The sequence below is a fragment of the Pristiophorus japonicus genome, unplaced genomic scaffold (assembly GCF_044704955.1).
Source record: "Pristiophorus japonicus isolate sPriJap1 unplaced genomic scaffold, sPriJap1.hap1 HAP1_SCAFFOLD_1745, whole genome shotgun sequence".
Classification (NCBI taxonomy): domain Eukaryota; kingdom Metazoa; phylum Chordata; class Chondrichthyes; family Pristiophoridae; genus Pristiophorus; species Pristiophorus japonicus.
The window spans coordinates 7501-32066 of record NW_027251429.1 but is presented as its reverse complement, the minus strand read 5'-3'; the positions used below and the strand labels follow the sequence as shown (position 1 = coordinate 32066).

General features: G+C 56.7%; 1 protein-coding gene and 1 long non-coding RNA gene across 4 annotated transcripts in view; one reads left to right on the top strand and one right to left on the bottom strand.

Annotated features, from left to right (window-relative positions):
• Positions 1 to 15405, top strand: part of LOC139243592 (protein-serine O-palmitoleoyltransferase porcupine-like) — a 29377-nt gene extending 13972 nt beyond the window's left edge. For all 3 annotated transcript variants that reach the window (XM_070870798.1, XM_070870797.1, XM_070870796.1), the window contains 7 exons: positions 2223 to 2348; positions 3623 to 3723; positions 4809 to 4885; positions 6975 to 7038; positions 9081 to 9166; positions 9945 to 10055; positions 11029 to 15405. In XM_070870798.1, the coding sequence (XP_070726899.1) occupies positions 2223 to 2348; positions 3623 to 3723; positions 4809 to 4885; positions 6975 to 7038; positions 9081 to 9166; positions 9945 to 10055; positions 11029 to 11130 (667 nt within the window). In that variant the 3' untranslated portion in view covers positions 11131 to 15405. The remainder of the gene's footprint in view (positions 1 to 2222; positions 2349 to 3622; positions 3724 to 4808; positions 4886 to 6974; positions 7039 to 9080; positions 9167 to 9944; positions 10056 to 11028) is intronic.
• A 356-nt stretch (positions 15406 to 15761) lies between these two features.
• Positions 15762 to 20457, bottom strand: LOC139243591 (uncharacterized). Its single transcript, XR_011589644.1, has 3 exons — positions 20421 to 20457; positions 17629 to 17689; positions 15762 to 15959 (listed from the first exon to the last, which is right to left on the bottom strand). It is a non-coding gene; the product is annotated as an uncharacterized lncRNA (long non-coding RNA).
• Positions 20458 to 24566: the final 4109 nt, after the last annotated feature.

Sequence of the window (24566 nt, the reverse complement as noted above, 5' to 3'; positions counted from 1 at the left end):
CTTCCCCTCCTTCCTTCCCTCCCCCCTCCCCCCTCCCCCCCTCTCCCTCTCCGTCCCTCCCCCCCTCTCCTTCTCCGTCCCTCCCTCTTGTGGGCCTCGCTGGCAAGGCCGGCGTTTATTGCCCATCCCTAATTGCCCCTTGAGAAGGTGGGGGTGAGCCCCCTTCTTGAACCGCTGCAGTCCGTGTGGTGAAGGTGCTCCCACAGTGCTGTTAGGGAGGGAGTTCCAGGATTGGGACCCAGCGACGATGGAGGAACGGCCGATATATTTCCAAGTCGAGGGATGGTGTGTGTGACTGGGAGGGGAACGTGGAGGGGGTGGTGTTCCCATGGACCTGCTGCCCTTGACCTTCTAGGCGGGTAGAGGCCGCGGGTTCGGGAGGTGCTGCCGGAGAAGCCTTGGCGAGTTGCCGCGGTGCATCTTGTGGACGGTGCACACTGCAGCCACGGTGCGCCGGTGGTGGAGGGAGTGAGTGTTGGAGGTGGTGGAGGGAGTGAGTGTTGGAGGTGGTGGAGGGAGTGAGTGTTGGAGGTGGTGGAGGGAGTGAGTGTTGGAGGTGGTGGAGGGAGTGAGTGTTGGAGGTGGTGGAGGGAGTGAGTGTTGGAGGTGGTGGAGGGAGTGAGTGTTGGAGGTGGTGGAGGGAGTGAGTGTTGGAGGTGGTGGAGGGAGTGAGTGTTGGAGGTGGTGGGGAGCGTGGCCCATCGAGCGGGGCTGCTTTGTCCCGGATGGTGTCGAGCGTCTCGAGTGTTGTTGGAGCTGCACCATCCCGGCAAGTGGGGAGTGTTCCCTCACACTCCTGACTTGTGGCTTGTCGATGGTGGAGAGGCTTTGGGGAGTCGGGAGGTGAGACACTGGTCACAGAATACCCAGCCTCTGACCCGCTCTTGTGGCCACAGTATTTATGTGTCTGGTCCAGTGAAGTTTCTGGTCAATGGTGACCCCCAGGATGGTGATGGTGGGGGGATTGGGCGATGGGAATACCGGTGAGTGTCAAGGGGCGGTGGTTAGACTCTCGCTTGTTGGCGTTGGTCATTGTTCTGTCGGGAAGGGAGGGCGAGGGGCAGAATGGGGTTCGGTCGAGGTGCTAACACTGGGGTGATGTCTCACGAATTGTACAGGGGCCTTGGCGAGACCGCACCTGGAGCACTGTGCACAGTTTTGGTCTCCTTATCTAAGGAAGGATATACTTGCCTTGGAGGTGGGTCAACGAATGTTCACCAGACTGATCCCTGGGATGAGAGGGTAGTCCTGTGTAAATTGCTATGTCAACTGTCACACAAGAACGTAAGAAATAGGAGCAGGAGTCGGCCATTCGGCCCCTCGAGCCTGCTCCGCCATTTAATACGATCGCGGCTGATCTGATCATGGACTCAGCTCCACTTCCCTGCCCGCCCCCTTATCGGTTAAGAAACTGTCTATCTCTGTCTTAAATATATTCAATGTCCCGGCTTCCACAGCTCTCTGAGGCAGCGAATTCCACAGATTTACAACCCTCTGAGAGAAGAAATTCCTCCTCATCTCAGTTTTAAATGGGCGGCCCCTTATTCTAAGACCATGCCCCCTAGTTCTAGTCTCCCCCATCAGTGGAAACATCCTCTCTGCATCCACCCTGTCCAGCCCCCCTCATAATCTGATACGTTTCGATAAGATCACCTCTCATTCTTCTGAACTCCAATGAGTAGAGGCCCAACCTCCTCAACCTTTCCTCATAAGTCAACCGAGTGAACCATCCCCGGAATCAACCGAGTGAACCTTCTCTGAACTGCCTCCAAAGCAAAGTGTGTCCTTTGGTAAATACGGAGACCAGAACTGCACGCAGTACTCCAGGTGTGGCCTCACCAATACCCTGTATAACTGGAGCAAGACTTCCCTGCTTTTATACTCCATCCCCCTTTGCAATAAAGGCCAAGATACTATTGGCCTTCCTGATCACTTGCTGTACCTGCATACTATCCTTTTGTGTTTCATGCACAAGTAACCCCCAGGTCCCGCTGTACTGCGGCACTTTGCAATCTTTCTCCATTTAAATAGTAACTTGCTCGTTGATTGTGTAGTGGCGGGTTCCAGCCAGCAGGTGGCGCGGCTTTACTCTCTGCGCGGGTTCTCCGGGTGCGCAGCTTGGGGTTAATGGCGGTATGGAGTGGGCGCGGTGGCCCAGAATGGGGAGTGGTGGGGGATCGGTTGCCTGCCCACCGCTGACGTCACGCCCGCTCTCCCCGCAGGTGGCTTCGGGCCTATGAGAGCGCTGTCTCCTTCCACTTCAGCAACTACTTTGTGGGGTTCCTGTCGGAGACCACGGCCACCCTGGCAGGGGCAGGCTACACCGAGGAAAAGGACCACGTCAAATGGTAGGTGCGTGCCTCGCAATGGCGGGCAGTGCTGAGGGAACGCCGCACTGCGCTGTCGGAGGGGCAATACTGAGGGAGCGCCGCACTGTCGGAGGGGCGGTACTGAGGGAGCCCCGCGCTGTCGGAGGGGCACTACTGAGGGAGTGCCGCACTGTCGGAGGGGCAGTACTGAGGGAGCGCCGTACTGCACTGTCGGAGGGGCAGTACTGAGGGAGCACCGCACTGTCGGAGGGGCGGTACTGAGGAAGCCCCGCACTGTCGGAGGGGCAGTACTGAGGGAGCGCCGTACTGCACTGTCGGAGGGGCAGTACTGAGGGAGCCCCGCACTGTCGGAGGGGCAGTACTGAGGGAGCGCCGTACTGCACTGTCGGAGGGGCGGTACTGAGGGAGCGCCGCACTGTCGGAGGGGCAGTACTGAGGGAGTGCCGCACTGTCGGAGGGGCGGTACTGAGGGAGCGCCGCACTGCGCTGTCGGAGGGGCAGTACTGAGGGAGCCCCGCACTGTCGGAGGGGCAGTACTGAGGGAGCCCCGCACTGTCGGAGGGGCGGTACTGAGGGAGCGTCGCACTGTCGGAGGGGCTGTATTTCGGGATGAGACATTAAACCGAGGCCCCGTCTGCCCTCTCGGGCGGATGTAAAAGATCCCGGGGCCACTATTGGAAGAAGAGCAGGGGGAGTTCTCCCCGGTGTCCTGGGGCCAATATTTATCCCTCGACCAACATCACTAAAACAGACGCTCCGGGTCATTATGACATCGCTGTGTGTGGGAGCTTGCTGTGCGACAATTGGCGTTTCCCACATTACAACAGTGAGCGCCCTCCGATTGTACTTCATTGTCTGTGAGGCGCCTTGGGACACGCTGCCATCGCGAAAGGCGCTATTCAAATGAAGTCATGAAGGTTGTGGGTTCGAGCCCCACTCCGGCTCATTATGTCGGGGTCGAGAAGGTGGTGGTGAGCTTCCTTCTTGAACCGCTGCAGTCCGTGTGGTGAAGGTGCTCCCACAGTGCTGTTGGGGAGGGAGTTCCAGGATTGTGACCCAGCGACGATGGAGGAACGGCCGATATATTCCCAAGTCGAGGGATGGTGTGTGTGTGACTGGGAGGGGACCGTGGAGGTGGTTGGTGTTCCCATGGACCTGCCGCCCTTGACCTTCGAGGTGGTCGAGGTCGCGGGTTCGGGAGGCCGTGGAATAAACCGTGGTGACGTTAGAGAGGGGGCTTTGAAGATGTGCTCCCTGCCTCACTGCTGTCTGTTTTCTATCTGTTCGCTCAGGGACCTGGTGGTTTCGAGGCCCTGGAAGGTGGAACTGCCCCGTTCGATGGTCGAGGTCGTTACCAACTGGAACATGCCAATGTCTCGCTGGCTCAACACCTGTACGTATTGATCAATTATTCCCTCTCTCTTACTTAAGGAGGGTTATTACTTCCATTGGAGGCAGTTCAGAGACGGTTCACTCGGTCGATTCCTGAGATGAGTGGGGTTGACTTATGAGGAAAGGTTGAGCAGGTTGGGCCTGTACCCATTGGAGTTCAGAAGAATGAGAGGCGATCTTCTCGAAACGTATCAGATTCTGATGGGGACCGGACAGGGTAGATGCAGAGAGGATGTTTCCCCCTCGTGGGGGGGAATCTAGAACTAGGGGGGGCACATAGCCTCAGAATAAGGGGTCGCCCGTTTAGGACGGAGATGAGAGGAATTTCTTCTGGTGAATCTGTGGGATTCTCTGCCCCAGAGAGCTGTGTGGGGCTGGGTCATTGAATATATTTAAGGCGGAGATAGGCAGATTTTTGAGCGATAAGGGAGTGAAGGGGCGGGCGGGGAAGTGGAGCTGAGCCCAAGATCGGATCAGCCAGTCAGTCATAGGCGGTCCCTATAAGCGACAAAAAAGGGACGAGTTCACAGGTGTTTCAATGAAGGACCCGATATTCCGGATCCCGAACTACATCCTGAAGGGTGGGAGGATGCCCTGTGGGTGGATTTTTTTAACGTGGGGTGACCGTTGCTCACCAGCCACCACACGGGGCCTGACAGAGCGAGGTCTGGGTCCAGGGGCAAGGGTTAACCAGGACGACCGGAGACCAGCTCTGCTGCACGGGCCCAGTGCGCCCACATATCGCACAGTGTGTGGGCTGGGCCCCGTGCTGCCCCTGGGGCCCCCGGCAGTAACCGGCTATCGACCACTCACAAATGTTAATGAGGGGTCCTGTATGAACCGAGATGGGGGAGGCCGACAATCCACGGTTCAGCCACCGGATACCGACTGACCTACCGGTGTCCCAGAGTTCCAACACTCGAATATCCTGCAGACACAGTCACGGCTCGCACAACCGCCATCGTATCGAATGGCGGAGCAGGCTCGAGGGGCCGAATGGCCGACTCCTGCTCCTGTTTCTTACTTGTTTAAGAAAAATAAATAATTCTGCTTGCTAACGGCTGTTTTTTTTCCCCCCTCGCTCAGATGTGTTTAAAAGTGCCCTGACGTTGGGGACATTTCCGGCCATCCTGGTCACTTACGCTGCCAGTGCATTGCTACACGTGAGTATCCATCTCTGTGCCTCAGGACCTCGGGTTAGGGACCGTCCGACAGTATGGCCTTACCCGCTTGAGTATCCATCTCTCTGCCTCAGGACCTCGGGTTAGGGACTGTCCGACAGTATGGCCTTACCCGCTTGAGTATCCATCTCTCTGCCTCAGGACTTCGGGTTAGGGACTGTCCGACAGTATGGCCTTACCCGCTTGAGTATCCATCTCTCTGCCTCAGGACCTCGGGTTAGGGACTGTCCGACAGTATGGCCTTACCCGCTTGAGTATCCATCTCTCTGCCTCAGGACCTCGGGTTAGGGACTGTCCGACAGTATGGCCTTACCCGCTTGAGTATCCATCTCTCTGCCTCAGGACCTCGGGTTAGGGACTGTCCGACAGTATGGCCTTACCCGCTTGAGTATCCATCTCTCTGCCTCAGGACCTCGGGTTAGGGACTGTCCGACAGTATGGCCTTACCCGCTTGAGTATCCATCTCTCTGCCTCAGGACCTCGGGTTAGGGACCGTCCGACAGTATGGCCTTACCCGCTTGAGTATCCATCTCTCTGCCTCAGGACCTCGGGTTAGGGACTGTCCGACAGTATGGCCTTACCCGCTTGCCTCGAAGGGAGGGGCAGGGGTGGGGGGGGGGGAATGTATTTTTCCCGCCCTTATCCAGGGTTATCTTTACTTAAAATAATCCAAGTAAATACAAGCCATTTACAATAGCATCGTAGTTGGCCCACACCAACCTCTCCCTGTTAATATTCTTCTGAACTTCGATGCTGGGGATGTTGGGCCTGGTCGAGGACGCTAATGTTGGTGCGTCTGTCCTCCCGAGGGATTTGCAGGATCTTGCGGAGACAGCGTTGGTGGTATTTCTCCAGCGACTTGAGGTGTCTACTGTACATGGTCCGTGTCTCTGAGCCATACAGGAGGGCGGGTATCACTACAGCCCTGTAGACCATGAGCTGGGTGGTAGGTTTGAGGGCCTGGTCTTCGAACACACTCTTCCTCAGGCGGCCGAAGGCTGCACTGGCGCACTGGAGGCGGTGTTGGATCTCGGCGTCAATGTCTGCTCTTGTTGATGAGAGGCTCCCGGGGTATGGGAATTGGTCCACGTGACCACACTCGACCAGCTCCGCTGGGCAGGGCCACATTGTCCGCATGTCCCCCAGACACGAGACTCCCAAAGCGAGGGCTCTACTCGGAACTCCTTCACGGGCAAACGAGCCAAAGGTGGGCAAAGGAAACGTTACAAGGGACCACCCTCAAAGCCTCCCCGATAAAGTGCAACATCCCCACCGACACCTGGGAGTCCCTGGGCCCAAAGACCAGTCCCGCCCTAAGTGGAGGGAGTGCATCCGGGAGGGGCGCTGAGCACCTCGAGTCTCGTCGCCGAGAGCGTGCAGAAACCAAGCGCAGGCAGCGGAAGGAGCGTGCGGCAAACCAGTCCCACCCTCCCCTTCCCTCAACCACTGTCTGTCCCACCTGTGACAGGGACTGTAGTTACCGTATTGGGCTGTTCAGCCACCTAAGGACCCCTGTTAAGAGTGGAAGCGAGTCTTCCTCGATCCCGAGGGACTGCCTATGATGATGATGATGACTTCTTAACAGTTAAAATTTCCTAGCCCCTAAGAGATTACAAGACATCACACCAGACCATGGTCACCAATTGTAAGACTTAACCCCCCCCCCGATTCTCTTGGTAACCAACCAGGTTACCAGTTCCCTTGACTGCAGCAGCTCGACCTCACGTGTGTGACAGCCATTTTATAGCGTGTTTCTTTTCTGGATGTCTGCCCAACGTGTACGCATTGAAACAACGGGGGGAGAATCTCTCGCGGTGAATGGGGTCTTTCATTCTCTGATCTCCCGGACAGTCCTTATGTCCCCACAGTTCCCCCAGACAAGTCTTGTGCAGCTTGTGAGGTTGTTAAAAGCCAGGAAGAACGGCTTTTGACTTTGCACAGCATTTTGGGTCATTAAAAACACAGTCAAGCCAGTTTCAGCCATCTGGGAGCACAGTTATTAGCAGAATAACTTTCCTCTCCCCAAATCTTCCTCCAGCGGGGTTTACTAATGTGCTTAATTTCATCACAGGGGCTCAGTTTTCACCTGGGTGCTGTTCTCTTCTCTCTCGGATTCATCACGTACGTCGAACACGGTAAGCCCCCGTTTTCTGTCGCTCCACCATCGGTGGCCGTGCCTTCAGCCGCCTGGGCCCCAAGCTCTGGAACTCCCTCCCGAAACCTCTCCAGCCTCTCTCGCTCTCCTCCTCTTTAAGACGCTCCTTAAAAACCCACCCTCTTTGATCGAGCTTTTTGATCGCCGGTCCCTCATTGGACAACGCAAGAATTGGGAGTCGGCCATTTGGCCCCTCGAGCCCGCTCCGCCATTCAATGAGATCGCGGCTGATCATCCACCTCAACTCCACTTTCCCGCCCGATCCCTCGATTTCCCCGAGAGTCCTGTAACGTATTTGCTTGGTGGACTCTTTGCTGAAGAATTCATAGCAGCACACTGCCATTGAGAACTAGTTGGTTTATTAGCCAAAGGTTTAACAATCACACGATACATTACCGGTTCATCCACCAGGCTCACAACCGTCTGCCCCATCGTGGATCCCCCGAACCCAACCGGCTGGGGTTTTATTGAGTCTTGTGAACATAGAAACATATTAAATAGGTGCAGGAGCAGGCCATTCGGCCCTTCGAGCCTGCACCACCATTCAATATGATCATGGCTGATCATTCACCTCAGTACCCCTTTCCTGCTTTCGCTCCATACCCCTTGATCCCTTTAGCCGTAAGGCCTACATCTAACTCCCTTTTGAATATATCTAACGAACTGGCCTCAACAACTCTCTGTGGTAGAGAATTCCACAGGTTCACAATTCTCTGGGTGAAGAAGTTTCTCCTCATCTCGGTCCTAAATGGCTTACCCCCTTATCTTTAGACTGTGACCCCTGGTTCTGGACTTCCCCAACATCGGGAACATTCTTCCTGCATCTAACCTGTCCAATCCCGTCAGAATTTTATATGTTTCTATGAGATCCCCTCTCATTCTTCTAAATTCCAGTGAATACAGGCCCAGTCGATCCAGTCTCTCCTCATATGTCAGTCCTGCCATCCCGGGAATCAGTCTGGTGAACCTTCGCTGCACTCCCTCAAAAGCAAGAACGTCCTTCCTCAGATTAGCGTGTGTGTGTGTGTGGGAGAGGGAGAGAGGGAGCGAGTGTGTGTGGGAGAGGGAGAGAGGGAGCGAGTGTGTGTGGGAGAGGGAGAGAGGGAGCGAGTGTGTGTGGGAGAGGGAGAGAGGGAGCGAGTGTGTGTGGGAGAGGGAGAGAGGGAGCGAGTGTGTGTGGGAGAGGGAGAGAGGGAGCGAGTGTGTGTGGGAGAGGGAGGGAGAGAGGGAGCGAGTGTGTGTGGGAGAGGGAGGGAGAGAGGGAGCGAGTGTGTGTGGGAGAGGGAGAGAGGGAGCGAGTGTGTGTGGGAGAGGGAGAGAGGGAGCGAGTGTGTGTGGGAGAGGGAGAGAGGGAACGAGTGTGTGTGGGAGAGGGAGAGAGGAAGCGAGTGTGTGTGGGAGAGGGAGAGAGGGAACGAGTGTGTGTGGGAGAGGGAACGAGTGTGTGTGGGAGAGGGAGCGAGTGTGTGTGGGAGAGGGAGGGAGGGAGAGAGGGAGCGAGTGTGTGTGGGAGAAGGAGAGAGGGAGCGAGTGTGTGTGGGAGAAGGAGAGAGGGAGCGAGTGTGTGTGGGAGAGGGAGAGAGAGAGAGAGAGAGAGAGAGTGTGTGTGTGTAGAGAGAAAATGAGCAAATACAAATGAGCACAGTGTTTGGAAGGCGATTTTTTTTCCCAAATTATTTGAAGCTGCCTTTTCACTTAGCAACAGAATTTTAAATCCCGTTACAGTGGTTTTCTGTTGTATCCGTGTGCAGTTAATCACGAGTTGCCTGTATATCCTTCCTGAGATACGGAGACCAGAACCATGCACAGTACTCCAGGTGTGGTCACACCAGGGCCCTGTACAGTTGTAGCAGGACTTCCTTGCTCTTGTAGCCCATCCCTCTTGCAATAAAGGCCAACATCTCGCACCTCGCTACGTGGCTCGGTGTTGAATTTCTGTCTGATTTGCGCTACTGTGATGCGCCTTGGGACGTTTATACTGCGTTTAAGCTGCTATATAAATGCAAGATTTTGTTGTTTCAGTGTTGAGAAAGAAATTGGCGGCAATATTCGGAGCCTGTATCCTCTCCAGAAGGTGTCCAACAAACTGCTCCCACCACAATAAAACGGTGAGTTATATGGGACACGTACCCCAGTGAGAGTCCGTGTGTGTGGGACTGTACCCCAGTGAGAGTCAGTGTGTGTGGGACTGTACCCCAGTGAGAGTCAGTGTGTGTGGGACCTGTACCCCAGTGAGAGTCAGTGTGTGTGGGACCCGTACCCCAGTGAGAGTCAGTGTGTGTGGGACTGTACCCCAGTGAGAGTCAGTGTGTGTGGGACTGTACCCCAGTGAGAGTCAGTGTGTGTGGGACTGTACCCCAGTGAGAGTCAGTGTGTGTGGGACTGTACCCCAGTGAGAGTCAGTGTGTGTGGGACTGTACCCCAGTGAGAGTCAGTGTGTGTGGGACTGTACCCCAGTGAGAGTCAGTGTGTGTGGGACTGTACCCCAGTGAGAGTCAGTGTGTGTGGGACTGTACCCCAGTGAGAGTCAGTGTGTGTGGGACCCGTACCCCAGTGAGAGTCAGTGTGTGTGGGACCCGTACCCCAGTGAGAGTCAGTGTGTGTGGGACCCGTACCCCAGTGAGAGTCAGTGTGTGTGGGACCCGTACCCCAGTGAGAGTCAGTGTGTGTGTGGGACCTGTACCCCAGTGAGAGTCAGTGTGTGTGTGGGACCTGTACCCCAGTGAGAGTCAGTGTGTGTGGGACTGTACCCCAGTGAGAGTCAGTGTGTGTGGGACTGTACCCCAGTGAGAGTCAGTGTGTGTGGGACCTGTACCCCAGTGAGAGTCAGCGTGTGTGGGACTGTACCCCAGTGAGAGTCAGTGTGCCTCTTTCTGTCTCCCGCAGAATGTTGGGGTTCGCCTGGCCAATGTCCTATTCGGGTTACTCAGCATCTTCTACCTGACTTATCTGGGCTCGTTCTTCGATATCGACGTGGAGGAAGAGGTGGAGGAGCAGGTAGGGACGGAGTGGGAGTGGGAGGGGTGGCGGGGGCAGTCTGGAGTCTCTGTGTGCGGGTTCCTTGGGTCCGTGGTCAGTGGTGTGTGTGTACCACCCCCCCTCAGGACTTGAGCCTCATGTACCCACTGGTCTCGTCTGCCTGCGATGGAGCGCTGGGCTGTGGACAAGGACCGGCCGCGAGGCCCGTCACAGTCGAATAGCCGGCCGCAGGCCGCTCTGTAGAACGGTACGGGGCCCGTCCGTACCCGCGCAGCACAGGCCAGGCAAGGTCCCTCCGGGGCTCCCGTTTCCCCTGTCAACTGGCTGATCCCAGCCCAAGGTGAGGGAGGCGAGGTGTGTGGGAGGGGGGGGGGGGGGGTCACTGGTTATGCTCCACGCCCCTGGATTTGGGTGTAGTGGGTGTGGGGTGGCCCGGGATGTGGCTCAGGTTCCCGCTCCACCGCCCGGTGACGCCCGCCTGCAAAGGCGCCTCGGGCAAGACCCGAGTGACCTGCCCGCGATGCCGACTGCAGTCGAATAGCCGGCCGCGATCCGCTCTGCGGGACAGGACGCAACGGGGTCTCGGCTGGCGTGTGCGCAGCACAAGCCAGGCAAGGTTCCCCCGCCTCCCCCCCCCCCCCCCCCCACACGTAGGTCCCGTTTCCCTGTCAACCGGCTGATAGCCCAGGGTGGGGTATGGGTGGGGGGGGCCACTGCGCTCCCAGATTTGGGAGTAGGGATGGAGGGGGAGGAGAGGCTTTGAGTACCGCTCCGGCTGCAAAGGAGCCTCGGGCGAGGGGCGGGATTGACCTGCCCGCGATGCCGGCTGCAGTCGAATAGCCGGCCGCGATCCACGCCGCTTTTGCTGCAGCCGTTTGTGCCGGTGTGTTCCCGGGGTGGCTGGGCGGTGAATAGAGAAGGGGAGGGCAGGGATGGGCTTCCCCAGACGGCGATGGTTAACGTGTTCCCTTTTCTCCGCGTCCTCCCGCAGGGCTACGGAATGTCCCCCACCATCTTGAAGTGGCAGGAGCTGGGCTGGGCAGGCCACTGGACAACCTTCGGCCTCTGGGTCTTCTACCGTCTGCTCGGCTGAGGGGCCGGAATGCAGCCAGCGCCGGCGGGGAGGGGTACACTCGGCCCCGTGATGTCACCGCCGGGGGCTTGTGGGGGTTGGGGGTGGGGGGGGCACTCGTCCCACCGACTGCGTGGCCCCTCTGCCTGCCCGGCAATTCTTTTTGAAAAGGAAGACGGGATCGCCCACACTTTCCCCTCTCCAAAATCCCCCGGAAACGCCATCACGAAACCCGCAAATTTAAATCTGTCGTCGGGAATTCCCGCAGCCACGGTTTTTTTTTCCTCGCCACTCTCGCGAGTGTCTAACCCCCCTCCCCCATCCATCTCCAACATTAGCCCCAGACGCTGTGGAGGCAGCCTATTGGGGCAGCAGGAGGCCGTTCAGCCCCTCGAGCCTGTTACATTAGGGACAGGAGGAGGCCGTTCAGCCCCTCGAGCCTGTTACATTAGGGACAGGAGGAGGCCGTTCAGCCCCTCGAGCCTGTTACATTAGGGACAGGAGGAGGCCGTTCAGCCCCTCGAGCCTGTTACATTAGGGACAGGAGGAGGCCTTTCAGCCCCTCGAGTCTGTTACATTAGGGACAGGAGGAGGCCGTTCAGCCCCTCGAGCCTGTTATATTAGGAACAGGAGGAGGCCGTTCAGCCCCTTGAGCCAGCTCCGCCATTCAATAAGATCACGGCTGATCTTCGACCTCAACTCCACTTTCCCGCCCGATCCCTCGATGGCATGTTGGCCTTCATAGCGAGAGGATTTGAGTATAGGAGCAGGGAGGTGTTACTGCAGTTGTACAGGGCCTTGGTGAGGCCACACCTGGAATATTGTGTACAGTTTTGGTCTCCTAATCTGAGGAAGGACATTCTTGCTATTGAGGGAGTGCAGCGAAGGTTCACCAGACTGATTCCCGGGATGGCAGGACTGACATATGAAGAAAGACTGGATCGACTAGGCTTATATTCACTGGGATTTCGAAGAATGAGAGGGGATCTCATAGTAACATATAAAATTCTGACGGGATTGGGCAGGTTAGATGCATTAAGAATGTTCCCGATGTTGGGGAAGTCCAGAACCAGGGGGTCACAGTCTAAGGATAAGGGGTAAGCCATTTAGGACCGAGATGAGGAGAAACTTCTTCACCCAGAGAGTTGTGAACCTGTGGAATTCTCTACCACAGAGAGTTGTTGGGGCCAGTTCGTTAGATATATTCAAAAGGGAGTTAGATCGCCTCTCGTTCTTGACGCCAGAGAGCGCACAGGGCCCAGTCTCCTCGGTCTCCGCTTGTGGGACAAATCGTTCGTGCCCCCCACCCCCGGGCGAACCCTCGTTGCTCCAGCTCCGAGGCAAGTGTGCCGTTCCTTGGTCACGGAGGCCAGAACGGTGCACAGATTGGAGGAACCAGCGCGTTGGAGAGCGTACACAGTCTGCGCCTCGCGCAGCCAGTATAGCTGAGATCTTCCGTGGGGAGAGCATTCGACACTGAGCGAGGAACATGCTTCCCCGGTGGGCTGGGGGCGTGTCTATTTGGCTAAAAGCCCCCCCCCCCCCCCACCTTCTCTCCCCTGGCAGAAACACCATTGTGGAGGCCCCCCCACCCCTCCCCCAGTGGGAAGGAGGGCCAGGCTGATAATTACAACCCAATCTCTTCCCGTTCCCTAGCCACCAACTCCCTCCCTCTCCCCAGCGTCTGTCTGCGGGCTGAACCACACGGTTCGTGACCTCGGGGTCATATTTGACCCTGAATTGGGATTGCGGCCCACACATCCCGCAGCGTAACTAAACCCGCCTGTTTCCACCCTCCGTAACATCGCCCGTCTCCGCCCCCTGACTCCGCTCATCCGATTATCAGACGCAAAATTTAACGTAAGGAGATAAGTCGCCTAAGGAGATATTGGGGCCGGTGGTCAGTTTTACGGAGCGTCTTGAAGGAGGAGAGAGAGGCGGAGAGGTTTAGGGAGGGAGTTCCAGAGCTCGGGGGGGGGGGCCCAGGCAACAGAAGGCACGGCCACCGATGGTGGAGCGATTATAATCAGGGATGGTCAGGAGGGCAGGATTGGAGGAGCGCAGAGATCTTGTAGTGAAAGGTCCCAAGTCCCTTCACAGGAGCGTAAGTCAGACACCGAGCTGCATAAGGAGATGTTAGGGATAGGCGACCAAAGGCTGGGTCACAGGTCGGTTTTAAGGAGCATCTTAAAAGAGGAAAGGTTTAGGGAGGGAGTTCCAGAGCTCGGGGGCCCAGGCAGCTGAAGGCACGGCCAATGGTGGAGCGATTATAATCAGGGATGGTCAGGGGGGCAGGACTGACATATGAAGAAAGACTGGATCGACTGGGCTTATACTCACTGGGATTTAGAAGAATGAGAGGGGATCTCATAGAAACATATAAAATTCTGATGGGTTTGGACAGGTTAGATGCAGGAAGAATGTTCCCGATGTTGGGGAAGTCCAGAACCAGGGGTCACAGTCTAAGGATAAGGGGTAAGCCATTTAGGACCGAGATGAGGAGAAACTTCTTCACCCAGAGAATTGTGAACCTGTGGAATTCTCTACCACAGAGAGTTGTTGAGGCCAGTTCGTTGGATATATTCAAAAGGGAGTTAGATGCGGCCCTTACGGCTAAAGGGATCAAGGGGTATGGAGAGAAAGCAGGAATGGGGTACTGAGGGAATGATCAGCCGTGATCATGTTGAATGGTGGTGCAGGCTCGAAGGGCCGAATGGCCTGCTCCTGCACCTATTTTCTATGTTCCTATCTCGGAGGGCCGCTGGGCGAGGTTACAAGGGTGGAGGGGAGTCCTTTGAACACGAGGATGGAGAACTTTAGTGCAGGAGCCAGTGTAGGTCAGCGAGGCACCAGCCTGGGCGAGGGTGTGTTGGGTGAGCGGGACTCGGCGTGAGTTCTGGACGAGGTGATGGTTCCGGAGGGTGGAACGCGAGAGGTTCTGCCAGGAGAAACGTTGGAATAGCCGAGGGTAGAGGGAGCAAAGGCGATTCCTGCTCAACCCTGTCGTGTTCCGGCCGACCCCAGAATGAAGGGGTTATTAATCGGCGTCTCAAACGCAGGCCTGTATCTCCTACCCTCCGTTCCCCTCCGCTGCCTCGTCCTCTCCTTCAAACACACGCCCCCTCCCTCAAACACAGCCCTCTCCTCCTGCCAAGGGCCTGACTGCCTCCTATAACTCAATGCCGGGAGATGGAAAATGGGCCTCGGGTTTTTGGAATTCTGTTTCGCGCTCTCTCGACTGCCGTGACCTGGGTCGGGCGAGCAATGGTGGGAGAGGGTCTAGTGAGCTACGAGGAGGGGTCTGATCGCCGTGACCCACTCCCCCCTCGCTGGACGGAATTCCCTCCCGCCTCGTCGCAAGTTATTATTTAAATGGAGAAAGATTACAAAGTGCCGCAGTACAGCGGGACCTGGGGGTTACTTGTGCATGGAACACAAAAGGATAGTATGCAGGTACAGCAAGTGATCAGGAAGGCCAATGGTATCTTGGCCTTTATTGCAAAGGGGGATGGAGTATAAAAGCAGGGAAGTCTTGCTCCAGATATACAGGGTATTGGTGAGGCCACAGCTGGAGTACTGCGTGCAGTTTTGGTTTCCATATTTACGAAAGGATATACTTGCTTTGGAGGCAGTGCAGAGAAGGTTCACTCGGTTGATTCCGGGGGATGAGGGGGTTGACTTATGAGGAAAGGTTGAGGAGGTTGGGCCTCTACTCATCGGAGTTCAGAAGAATAAGAGGTGATCTTATCGAAACGTATCAGATTATGAGGGGGGCTCGACAAGGTGGATGCAGAGAGGATGTTCCCACTGATGGGGGAGACTAGAACTAGGGGGCATGGTCTTAGAATAAGGGGCCGCCCATTTAAAACTGAGATGAGGAGGAATTTCTTCTCTCGGAGGGTTGTAAATCTGTGGAACTCGCTGCCTCAGAGAGCTGTGGAAGCCGGGACATTGAATATATTTAAGACAGAGATGGACAGTTTCTTAACCGATAAGGGGGCGGGCAGGGAAGTGGAGCTGAGTCCATGATCGGATCAGCCATGGTCGTATTAAATGGCGGAGCAGGCTCGAGGGGCCGAATGGCCGACTCCTGCTCCGATTTCTTAAGTTCTTATCATTGTATAAAGCCACTTTTTTATAAACCGTTTTTCTGCAAGAAGTTCCCTTGCCGGAAACGCCCCAGATCAGGGGATCAGTGCCTTGCAGAAACTGCATTCTCCCTCGCCCTTTATACAGGCTGTTCTGCATTGCCAAATCTCGGTGTATTTATACTCAAATATATCAGAACCGTTTGGATATGCCCGCGTCTGTCTCTTTCTTCGGAGGTCTGCGGAGCCAAGGGACCCGATCCTGGTACGTTTACCGCGCGGCATTCTCCGGTTATAACCAGACCCCTCTCCCACCCGCGTTCCGTCACCGTGCGGGGGAATTGCGCGCACACACACACACACACACACACACAGACCCGCGTTCCGTCACCGTGCGGGGGAATTGCGCACACACACACACACACACACACAGACCCGTGTCCCGTCACCGTGCGGGGGAATCGCACAGACCCAAGTCCCTTGCACCTAATCGTGTAGCAATGAATTCTGCCAACACACACACACACACGAGAGAGAGAGAGACACACACACACACACACTGCCTTGTGTCGGCCGACTTTGGTCACTTTATTTAAGCTGTACATTGTTGACCGAGGGGATGAGCCGTGCGCGCCCTCAACGGGCCGCGCGATCGCGGGACGCTCTGGTCCTCTTCCGCCTCCGTCGACACGATCCCAGCAACGTTTCCAGCGCCATTTTCAGGAAGCTGTGCCAGCTACTGTTCCTCGGTCTTTGGGCGCTCTGCTCGGTGGTTGGGGGGTGGGGGGGGGAGGAAGAGGGCGAGAGTTTAGCGTCGGCAACACGTCTGCGCGCGACATCGCTGCCCGCCCAAGCACTCGGGCGATGCACGAACACCCGGGTACCGGCGACGCGGGCGGGAGAACCGAGAGACTCCCAGCTCTCCATCGCCTTTCACGACCTCAGGAAGCCTCAAAGCGGCTCACAGCCCAATTACGTACGTTTATTGAAGTGCGCTCCCTGTTGCAATGTGGGAAACGCCAATTTGCGCACAGCAAGCTCCCACACACAGCGATGTGATAATGACCCGGATCGTCTGTTTTAGTGATGTTGGTCGAGGGATAAATATTGGCCCCAGGACACCGGGGAGAACTCCCCCTGCTCTTCTTCCAATAGTGGCCCCGGGATCTTTTACATCCTCCCGAGAGGGCAGACGGGGCCTCGGTTTAATGTCTCATCCGAAATACAGCCCCTCCAACAGTGCGACACTCCCTCAGTACTGCCCCTCCGACAGTGCGGCGCTCCCTCAGTACTGCCCCTCCGACAGTGCGGCGCTCCCTCAGTACTGCCCCTCCGACAGTGCGGCACTCCCTCAGTACCGCCCCTCCAACAGCGCAGTACGACACTCCCTCAGTACCGCCCCTCCGACAGTGTGACGCTCCCTCAGTACCGCCCCTCCGACAGTGCGGGGCTCCCTCAGTACCGCCCCTCCGACAGCGCAGTACGGCGCTCCCTCAGTACTGCCCCTCCGACAGAGCGGTGCTCCCTCAGTACCGCCCCTCCGACAGCGCAGTACGGCGCTCCCTCAGTACCGCCCCTCCGACAGTGCGGCGCTCCCTCAGTACCGCCCCTCCGACAGAGCGGTGCTCCCTCAGTACCGCCCCTCCGACAGTGCGGCATTCCCTCAGTACCGCCCCTCCGACAGTGCGGCGCTCCCTCAGTACCGCCCCTCCGACAGCGCACTGCGGCGCTCCCTCAGTACTGCCCCTCCGACAGTGCGGCGCTCCCTCAGTACCGCCCCTCCAACAGCGCAGTACGACACTCCCTCAGTACCGCCCCTCCGACAGTGCGGCGCTCCCTCAGTACCGCCCCTCCGACAGTGCGGTGCTCCCTCAGTACCGCCCCTCCGACAGTGCGGCGCTCCCTCAGTACTGCCCCTCCGACAGTGTGACGCTCCCTCAGTACTGCCCCTCCGACAGTGCGGCGCTCCCTCAGTACCGCACCTCCGACAGCGCAGTGCGGCGCTCCCTCAGTACCCCCCCTCCGACAGTGCGGCGCTCCCTCAGTACCGCCCCTCCGACAGTGTGACGCTCCCTCAGTACTGCCCCTCCGACAGTGCGGCGCTCCCTCAGTACCGCCCCTCCGACAGTGCGGCGCTCCCTCAGTACTGCCCCTCCGACAGTACGGCGCTCCCTCAGTACCGCCCCTCCGACAGTGCGGCGCTCCCTCAGTACCGCCCCTCCGACAGTGTGACGCTCCCTCAGTACCGCCCCTCCGACAGTGCGGCGCTCCCTCAGTACCGTCCATCTGACAGCGCAGTGCGGCGCTCCCTCAGTACTGCACTGGGAGTGTCAGACTAGATTTTTGAGCTCATGTCCCTGGAGTGTGAGGAGGAGGCGAGTTGCTGCCCACTGAGCCACAGACGGGGACAGTGCGGGTTTATTGTGCTCACCTCCTTGCTTTTTCTCTTCGCCTTTCTGATCACCTTTTTTTGGCTGTTCCTTCGGAACCTGCTGCAAGATTGGGAAAAAAATGAACAATGATTGAAATACCCCAGTAGCAGAATTACTGATAACCGGGCCAGCTCTGATCACTGTCCTCGTCCCATCAAACATTCCCAGGGCAGGTACAGCACGGGGTTAGATACAGAGTAAAGCTCCCTTTACACTGTCCCATCAAACACTCCCAGGGCAGGTACAGCACGGGGTTAGATACAGAGTAAAGCTCCCTCTACACTGTCCCATCAAAACTCCCAGGGCAGATACAGCATGGGGTTAGATACAGAGTAAAGCTCCCTCTACACTGTCCCATCAAAACTCCCAGGGCAGGTACAGCACGGGGTTAGATACAGAGTAAAGCTCCCTCTACACTGTCCCATCAAACACTCCCAGGGCAGGTACAGGGGGTTAGATACAGAGTAAAGCTCCCTCTACACTGTCCTATCAAACACTCCCAGGGCAGGTACAGGGGGTTAGATACAGAGTAAAGCTCCCTTTACACTGTCCCATCAAACACTCCCAGGGCAGGTACAGGGGGTTAGATACAGAGTAAAGCTCTCTCTACACTGTCCCATCAAACACTCCCAGGGCAGGTACAGGGGGTTAGATACAGAGTAAAGCTCCCTCTACACTGTCCCATCAAAACTCCCAGGGCAGGTACAGCACGGGGTTAGATACAGAGTAAAGCTCCCTCTACACTGTCCCATCAAAACTCCCAGGGCAGGTACAGCACGGGGTTAGATACAGAGTAAAGCTCCCTCTACACTGTCCTATCAAACACTCCCAGGGCAGGTACAGGGGGTTAGATACAGAGTAAAGCTCCCTCTACACTGTCCCATCAAACACTCCCAGGGCAGGTACAGGGGGTTAGATACAGAGTAAAGTTCCCTCTACACTGTCCCATCAAACACTCCCAGGGCAGGTACAGGGGGTTAGTTACAGAGTAAAGCTCCCTCTACACTGTCCCATCAAAACTCCCAGGGCAGGTATAGCACGGGGTTAGATACAGAGTAAAGCTCCCTCTACACTGTCCCATCAAACACTCCCAGGGCAGGTACAGGGGGTTAGATACAGAGTAAAGCTCCCTCTACACTGTCCTATCAAACACTCCCAGGGCAGGTACAGGGGGTTAGATACAGAGTAAAGCTCCCTCTACACTGTCCCATCAAACACTCCCAGGGCAGGTACAGGGGGTTAGTTACAGAGTAAAGCTCCCTCTACACTGTCCCATCAAAACTCCCAGGGCAGGTACAGCACGGGGTTAGATACAGAGTAAAGCTCCCTCTACACTGTCCCATCAAAACTCCCAGGGCAGGTACAGCACGGGGTTAGATACAGAGTAAAGCTCCCTCTACACTGTCCTATCAAACACTCCTAGGGCAGGTACAGGGGGTTAGATACAGAGTAAAGCTCCCTCTACACTGTCCCATCAAACACTCCCAGGGCAGGTACAGGGGGTTAGTTACAGAGTAAAGCTCCCTCTACACTGTCCCATCAAAACTCCCAGGGCAGGTACAGCACGGGGTTAGATACAGAGTAAAGCTCCCTCTACACTGTCCCATCAAAACTCCCAGGGCAGGTACAGCACAGGGTTAGATACAGAGTAAAGCTCCCTCTACACTGTCCCATCAAACACTCCCAGGGCAGGTACAGGGGGTTAGATACAGAGTAAAGCTCCCTCTACACTGTCCCATCAAACACTCCCAGGGCAGGTACAGAGGGTTAGATACAGAGTAAAGCTCCCTCTGCACTGTCCCCATCAAACACTCCCAGGGCAGGTACAGGGGGTTAGATACAGAGTAAAGCTCCCTCTACACTGTCCCATCAAACACTCCCAGGGCAGGTACAGGGGGTTAGATACAGAGTAAAGCTCCCTCTACACTGTCCCATCAAACACTCCCAGGGCAGGTACAGGGGGTTAGATACAGAATAAAGCTCCCTCTACACTGTCCCATCAAACACTCCCAGGGCAGGTACAGCACGGGGTTAGATACAGAGTAAAGCTCCCTCTACACTGTCCCATCAAACACTCCCAGGGCAGGTACAGGGGGTTAGATACAGAGTAAAGCTCCCTCTACACTGTCCCATCAAACACTCCCAGGGCAGGTACAGGGGGTTAGATACAGAGTAAAGCTCCCTCTACACTGTCCCATCAAACACTCCCAGGGCAGGTACAGGGGGTTAGATACAGAGTAAAGCTCCCTCTACACTGTCCCATCAAACACTCCCAGGGCAGGTACAGGGGGTTAGATACAGAGTAAAGCTCCCTCTACACTGTCCCATCAAACACTCCCAGGGCAGGTACAGGGGGTTAGTTACAGAGTAAAGCTCCCTCTACACTGTCCCATCAAACACTCCCAGGGCAGGTACAGGGGGTTAGATACAGAATAAAGCTCCCTCTACACTGTCCCATCAAACACTCCCAGGGCAGGTACAGGGGGTTAGATACAGAGTAAAGCACCGTGCGGCAGGAATCGCAGACACAGAACCGCGTCCCGTCACCGTGCATGGTGAAGCCTGACGTTGAACGTTGTCGGGCTATCGGAATGTGGGAGCGTGCACCCAGGTCCGATCTCCGCCTGCAGGAGGCACTGGGATCGACTTGGGGATTTGAAAATCGTCCTCACTCGACCCCGCACGCACCGAGGCCGATTTCCTGCTCCGTGTGACTCAGTACCAGGCGGAACGCGTAACCTCCTCACCCACAGCCACCAGGGAGGGCGACAGAATCACTCTCACAACCTACCTTAGTGGAAGATTTCTTATCCGATTTATTTCCTATGGGAGAACAGATGGAAAGACGCTATCAGCCGGAATCAAACATACAGCATTCAATGTCCCATGAATGTTTGTGAGATCTCACCGTGCACAAACAAGTCTGCCGACATAACAAAAGTCACAGCAATCCCCATGCTTTTGATTCAGTGCTGACGAGTTTTTCTGAGTGCCTTTTATAGTGCAATGTATAAATACAAGTCATCTCTGCACTGTCCCATCAAACACTCCCAGGGCAGGTACAGGGGGTTAGATACAGAGTAAAGCTCCCTCTACACTGTCCCATCAAACACTCCCAGGGCAGGTACAGCACGGGGTTAGATACAGAGTAAAGCTCCCTCTACACTGTCCCATCAAACACTCCCAGGGCAGGTACAGGGGGTTAGATACAGAGTAAAGCTCCCTCTACACTATCCCATCAAACACTCCCAGGGCAGGTACAGCACGGGTTAGATACAGAGTAAAGCTCCCTCTACACTGTCCCATCAAACACTCCCAGGGCAGGTACAGGGGGTTAGATACAGAGTAAAGCTCCCTCTACACTGTCCCATCAAACACTCCCAGGACAGGTACAGGGGGTTAGATACAGAGTAAAGCTCCCTCTACACTGTCCCATCAAACACTCCCTGGGCAGGTACAGGGGGTTAGATACAGAGTAAAGCTCCCTCTACACTGTCCCATCAAACACTCCCAGGGCAGATACAGGGGGTTAGATACAGAGTGAAGCTCCCTCTACACTGTCTCATCAAACACTCCCAGGGCAGGTACAGGGGGTTAGATACAGAGTAAAGCTCCCTCTACACTGTCTCATCAAACACTCCCAGGGCAGGTACAGAGGGTTAGATACAGAGTAAAGCTCCCTCTACACTGTCCCATCAAACACTCCCAGGGTAGGTACATGGGGTTAGATACAGAGTAAAGCTCCCTCTACACTGTCCCATCAAACACTCCCAGGGCAGGTACAACACGGGGTTAGATACAGAGTAAAGCTCCCTCTACACTGTCCCATCAAACACTCCCAGGGCAGGTACAGGGGGTTAGATACAGAGTAAAGCTCCCTCTACACTGTCCCATCAAACACTCCCAGGGGAGGTACATGGGGTTAGATACAGAGTAAAGCTCACTCTACACTGTCCCATCAAACACTCCCAGGGCAGGTACAGGGGGTTAGATACAGAGTAAAGCTCCCTCTACACTGTCCCATCAAACACTCCCAGGGCAGGTACAGCACGGGGTTAGATGCAGAGTAAAGCTCCCTCGACAGAGATAGGGAGGAGACCATGGAAGGATTTGAACACAAGGATGTGAATTTTAAAATCGGACTGGGAGCCATTGTGGGTCAGCGAGCACAGGGGAGGGAGGTGGGGGCGAGGTTGGAGTGAACGGGACTCGTTGCGAGTTAGGGGCCGAGTGTGAGCCCCCTGGGCGAGGGAAGGAGGCTGGGGTGGATGGTATGGGGGCACAAATCTCGGAAGTGATGCCCCCCTTGGACGAATAGCCCGGCGCACGGCGTCCGCGTTAAACCCGGCGAGGGCCGGGAAAGGACGCTTATTCCGTCCCTTCTGCCCGTACGCCTCCCAAGGAAGCCGATCCCTCGTGCGCTCCCCCGGGGTGTGGAATGGCGGGGGGGGGCGCTGGGCGAACGGATTACCTTTCGCCCCTGGCATGTCGCGCGTCCTTGTGTTCCAACTCCTGTCCGCTTCGGCTTCTCTCTGTGCGAGTGAGTGGCTGCCTGCCCGGTCACACGTCGCCCCCCCTCCTGCCCTCCTGAATTTATCGCGGAATGCCCGGGCTCGGATTTCTGAAGCGAACTCTCTGGAAGGTGAAGCGCGTGAGGCCCAGGGGCGAGGGACCAGGCCCTCCCGCCCTCCCCGGCACGGCTCACAATATGTTCTGCCTAGTCAGCGGAAGCCGAGGAGAGGGGTGGGGGGCGGGGGAGTTGGGGGGGGCTTTGCTGACGCCACACCGGTTAATCCTGCTTTAATCCCCGGCTCAAAAGCGCATCTGTGTTGGTCAATTGTTCTTGCGACCCCTTGACCCCTGACCCTGTCAGTGTTGGCGCAGGTCACGGTTTGAAAAATAGCTCCGAGGCAATTTTCTTTTTCGAATGCAGTCGGCTGAATTCTGACTCTCCGTAACCTCCTCCAGCCCCTACACCCCTCCCTATCTCCGTAACCTCCTCCAGCCCCTACACCCATCCCGATCTCTGTAACCTCCTCCAGCCCCTACACCCCTCCCTATCTCTGTAACCTCCTCCAGCCCCTACACCCCTCCCTATCTCTGTAACCCCCTCCAGCCCCTACACCCCTCCCGATCTCTGTAACCTCCTCCAGCCCCTACACCCCTCCCTATCTCCGTAACCTCCTCCAGCCCCTACACCCCTCCCGATCTCTGTAACCTCCTCCAGCCCCTACACCCCTCCCAATCTCCGTAACCTCCTCCAGCCCCTACACCCCTCCCGATCTCCGTAACCTCCTCCAGCCCCTACACCCCTCCCGATCTCTGTAACCTCCTCCAGCCCCTACACCCCTCCCTATCTCCGTAACCTCCTCCAGCCCCTACACCCCTCCCGATCTCTGTAACCTCCTCCAGCCCCTACACACCTCCCGATCTCTGTAACCTCCTCCAGCCCCTACACCCCTCCCTATCTCCGTAACCTCCTCCAGCCCCTACGCCCCTCCCGATCTCTGTAACCTCCTCCAGCCCCTACACCCCTCCCTATCTCCGTAACCTCCTCCAGCCCCTACACCCCTCCCAATCTCTGTAACCCCCACCAGCCCCTACACCCCTCCCTATCTCCGTAACCTCCTCCAGCCCCCTACACCCCTCCCTATCTCTGTAACCTCCTCCAGCCCTTACACCCCTCCCTATCTCCGTAACCTCCTCCAGCCCCTACACCCCTCCCTATCTCTGTAACCTCCTCAAGCCCCTACACCCCTCCCTATCTCCGTAACCTCCTCCAGCCCCTACACCCCTCCCTATCTCCGGAACCTCCTCCAGCCCTTACACCCCTCCCGATCTCTGTAAACCCCACCAGCCCCTACACACCTCCCTATCCCTGTAACCCCCACCAGCCCCTACACCCCTCCCTATCACTGTAACCCCCACCAGCCCCTACACCCCTCCCGATCTCTGTAAACCCCACCAGCCCCTACACCCCTCCCTATCCCTGTAACCCCCACCAGCCCCTACACCCCTCCCTATCACTGTAACCCCCACCAGCCCCTACACCCCTCCTGATCTCTGTAACCCCCACCAGCCCCTACACCCCTCCCTATCTCTGTAACCTCCTCCAGCCCCTACACCCCCTCCCTATCTCTGTAACCTCCTCCAGCCACTACACCCCTCCCTATCTCTGTAACCTCCTCCAGCCCTTACACCCCTCCCTATCTCCGTAACCTCCTCCAGCCCCTACACCCCTCCCTATCTCCGGAACCTCCTCCAGCCCTTACACCCCTCCCGATCTCTGTAAACCCCACCAGCCCCTACACCCCTCCCTATCACTGTAACCCCCACCAGCCCCTACACCCCTCCCGATCTCTGTAAACCCCACCAGCCCCTACACCCCTCCCTATCCCTGTAACCCCCACCAGCCCCTACACCCCTCCCTATCACTGTAACCCCCACCAGCCCCTACACCCCTCCTGATCTCTGTAACCCCCACCAGCCCCTACACCCCTCCCTATCTCTGTAACCCCCTCCAGCCCCTACACCCCTCCCTATCTCTGTAACCTCCTCCAGCCCCTACACCCCTCCCTATCTCTGTAACCCCCTCCAAGCCCCTACACCCCTCCCTATCTCTGTAACTCCCTCCCCCGAGATCTCTGCGCTCCTCCAATTCTGCCCTCTTGAGCACCCCCCGATTTCCATCGCTCCACCATCGGTGGCCGTGCCTTCTGTTGCCTGGGCCCCAGGCTCTGGAACTCCCTCCCTAAACCTCTCCGCCTCTCTCCACTTATTTAAGACTCTCCTTAAAACCGCCCTCTTTGACCAGCAGCTGCTTACGTGGTTGAATTCTGTTGTTTTACTATGTTAAAGGCGCTATATAAATGCAGCTGGTCTCCAGTAGAGGTTGGGGCGCGACAGTGCGCCTGGTTTCGGGAGGTGGCGGAGAAAT